Here is a 3,826-nt window from a genome sequence, read left to right on the forward strand (position 1 = left end):
TAATTCATTCCAACACTGGTACTGGCTGTTTGGGGTCAACAATTGCGTGTCCTCTTGGTTTTCCAGGTTGTTCAACAGTGAGTGATATGTGGTATGTCCATGCTATGTACCCCAGTTTCAGTTGACCATCAGAACACCATGAAAGCCACCGCTAAGCATTTAATAATGAAGACCTGCTGGTTTTGCCCACTATGCACCCCGTGGCGTTTGCCTTTTTGCAAAAGCATTATGCCTGTGCATGGCTGATTCATACGCTAATTCCATATAAATATGATTTGCGGGCCTGTGTATGTGTGGAGCAAAATAGGGTAGGAAACACATTCTAAATCAGTTATTTTATTGTTGTAGAAGTTGTGGCAATAGGCTGGACAAAGACTCCTATGAGCAACGACTACAAATCTCTGTGTTTAGAAGTGTGATGTAAACATGTGGATTGAATGTAACATTAATCAAATTAAGTTGGTCTTATTGGTATATACAACCTGGACATAAATTCATGTCTTAATGTGTTTAAGCTTCATAGAACTTGCCCATGGCATCATTTCACATCACAGTACACTGAGACACTTTCTGCTTCATCTGTGTGGGACATGCTAGCTGCAACACTTCAACACAACCTTTGAAAGTATTTCTCCACTCTACGACATATGTACAAAATCCAAATACACGTTACAAAATATAATGTATACATGAAGACCAAAAGTTATGTTATGTACATTAGTAGGACTTGACAATAAACAATAAGTCATTGAATCATAGGACCGGCATTGCAGGAAGAGGGGGTAGGGTAACACATAATATATATATATATATATATTCTTCTATAACAATATATCACTCTCAATTTGTATCGAATGTAGTTTATAATGGGACTCGAATAATGGGGCTTGAATTCCAGAACAATGGCCTCATAGAGCACGACGAAGACAGGGTTAGCAGGAATCAGTTCCGGAACATTATGTGGGTTTTAGTATTCAAAATATGTCAACATCTATATCAGTGTTTCACTCTGGATAGCCGCCCCGGAGCAGCAGAGTGGGCGGTAGATAAGATCCCCGGTTGGCTATAGAAGAGTGGTTTTATAACAGCAGTGTGTCATCACCGACCAAAAAAAAAAAAACCTGCAGACGTAAACTCCAGTGAGTTTGACAAAGTGCAGAAGAAGGTGTGTTTAACGCGTCGCCCGTCTTTGTCCATGGAAGGGTATCAGCATTGGGACTGGTATCGTGCACACGCTGAAATGCTAACGGAATCTCCCTTCGATTCCTGCTTATTCAACGCTGTGCAGGAAAACCATACCCTGCTGGGCCTGCTGGTTATATGAAAGCCTCTCAAAGAGATACGTTTTTCCGCATGTCCGGTGGCGGCATTAGCTCAGGAGGTAGAGCGGGTCGGCTGGTTACCGCAAGTTTGCTGGTTCGATCCCCGGCTCCTCCTAGCTGAGTGTCGTCGTAGTGTCCCCTGAGCGAGACGCCCTCACCCTGACTGCGCCTGACGAGCTGGCTGTCGCCCTGCGTGGTTGACTTGACGCCGTCGGTGTGTGAATGTGTGCATGAATGGGTGAATGTGAGTCAACACTGTAAAGCGCTTTGGATAAAAGCGCGCTGTATCAATGAGGACCATTTACCATGTCCATCAACGGCATTAACACACTGATGAAATGGCACATCTGTGGTTCTCCCCCCGGTACGTCGAACCAAGAGCCTGGCCCGACCCGGCCTCTCACACCTCCGCCAGGCAGCGGTCGGTGGCCTCGCTGGCCTCCAGGCGCACCTGCCTCCCGCTCCTCTTGTTCTCCACCCAGGAGTTGTGGATGACGGTGCCGCCCGGCGACGGGTCCACCTGCAGCAGGGAGACCACCCTCTTCTTCACCTTGGCCCGCAGCGCGCGCCGCAGCGTCTGCCGCGTGAAGGCGTACAGCAGCGGGTGGGAGACGGTGGTGCCGTAGGCCAGCGCCAGGAACCACAGACGCACGCTGACCAGGGCGTCGCTGGGCCCCGCCGCCAGGATCAGCACGTTGACCAGGGTCAGCGGCGCCCAGCAGCCCAGGTAGGTGCTGATGATGACCAGGGACATCTTGAAGACGTGGCGCTGGCGCTCCCGCCGGTCCCTGTGGCGCCTCACTGCCCGCCGCAGGGCGATGATGGCGGACACCGAGGCCTGGACGCCGACGGGGGCGGGGCCAGGGGTGGCGGCGGCGGCGGTGGCGGCGGCGGCGGCGGCGGCAGCTCCCCCACCACGGGGGGCCACCAGACCGACGGAGGAGGACAGCGCGGGCGGGGAGGTGGCCGTCGGGGTGGGGGAAGAGGACTGGATGAGCGGGGGGTGGCTGAGCTGCTTTGCGCCGTCGGCGGTGCACCGCTCGCCGCCTTCGCCGTCGCCGCCGCCACCGTCCGCCGCTCCCCTCGCCGTGCGCTTCCTGCGGCGGCCCCCGCAGTTGGCGCCGCGGAAGCGGTTGGCTGTCTTGATGTGCGAGCCGATGCGGATGTTCAGGGCCTTCAGTATGCGGGAGTAGGTGAACAGCATCACCACCAGGGTGGTGAAGAAGACGGGCACCTGCAGCACCAGGTGGTAGTACATCCCCAGGCCCGTGTGGTACGCCTCTCCGCCCACGCACAGCAGCGTGTGGTTAGAAGACCGACGAGACGGCGAGGAGGAGGAGGAGGAGGAGGAGGAGGAGGAGGGGGGGGGGCGGCGTCACGGCCGGCGCGCCCTCCGCCTCCGCTCCCGCGCCGAAGAAGCTCACCTCCAGGAAGGGGATGAAGAACACGGCGACGGAGGTCAGCCAGACGCCGGCCAGCAGCAGCAGCGCCCGGCGCGTGGTCAGCAGCCGGTTGACGGGCCGCACCGAGATGTCGTAGCGGTCCAGGCTGATGACCAGGATGTTGACGGCGGTGGCGATGCTGGCGAAGGTGACGCACGCCTCGTGGAAGCAGCACAGCGTGGGGAAGCCGGGCCCCGGGGGCAGGAGGACGACCACCAGGGTGACGGGCAGGCACAGCACGCACAGCGCCACGTCCAGCACGTGCAGGTTGGCCGTCACCAGGTTGCTGACGGAGTGCACCAGGTCGGACTGGGAGCAGTACAGCACCAGCACCGTCACGTTGCTGCTGAAGCCCAGCACCAGCTCCACCATCAGCAGCGCCGTCAGGGACACCTGGAAGCCCAGCGGGTACGGCATGTGCCACGACGAGGCGGAGCTGCTGGCCGAGCCCCCCCCTCCTCCTCCTCCTCCTCCTGCTCCTCCTCCTGCTCCTCCTCCTCCTCGTCCCACCCCTCCAGTCAGGCCCACCGCTGCTCCCAGGCTGGCCACCGTCCCCACCCAGTCACTGCCGGTGTCGGGGTTCACGTGGTACGCGTCGGTCTCCATGGCGTCCCTTTGCTTTTTGCCTCACGCGTCCTATCTGTCACGCGCGTGATGGGCTCCCATGATGCACCGGGATGGGGCGCCCAGATACAGGGATGATGAACAGCTTGTTGACGGTCCTGGGAGGAGGAGGACGGGGACGATAAGACAGAAGAGACAGAGAGATGAGAAATTAGGTTTGGGGGGGAGAAGAGAAAAATAAAACGTTTTTCTCTTTCTTTCTGGAAGGCGGCTGGCGTCTTGAAGCTGTGCACTTCACGACTGGTGCAAAGATCATCACTTCAGCATGAGGAAGCCCGCCTTTAAAGATAAAATACCGCCACACAAACCACCACAGGAATGGCTCCACTTATGACTCTTGGCTGCTTTGACCTGGATGGATCACATGTCAGAATAACATACAACATGCTATACATTCACCAGAGATACAGTATGTATCCTCCGGCCCCATGATGGAAC

The 3,826-nt window shown here is 56.6% G+C and overlaps 1 protein-coding gene across 1 annotated transcript; it reads right to left on the reverse strand.

Annotated features, from left to right (window-relative positions):
• Positions 1–1,411: 1,411 nt before the first annotated feature.
• On the reverse strand, positions 1,412–3,370 carry LOC311338513 (G-protein coupled receptor 22-like; the record flags this gene model as incomplete). Its single annotated transcript, XM_084463801.1, is given in 2 exon segments — positions 1,412–2,679; positions 2,681–3,370. Coding segments are annotated over 2 exon segments (1,647 nt in total). The 3' UTR covers positions 1,412–1,722.
• Between the last annotated feature and the right edge of the window lie 456 nt (positions 3,371–3,826).

Source organism: Micromesistius poutassou, assembly GCF_964030765.1.
Source record: "Micromesistius poutassou genome assembly, chromosome: 2".
Classification (NCBI taxonomy): Eukaryota; Metazoa; Chordata; class Actinopteri; order Gadiformes; family Gadidae; genus Micromesistius; species Micromesistius poutassou.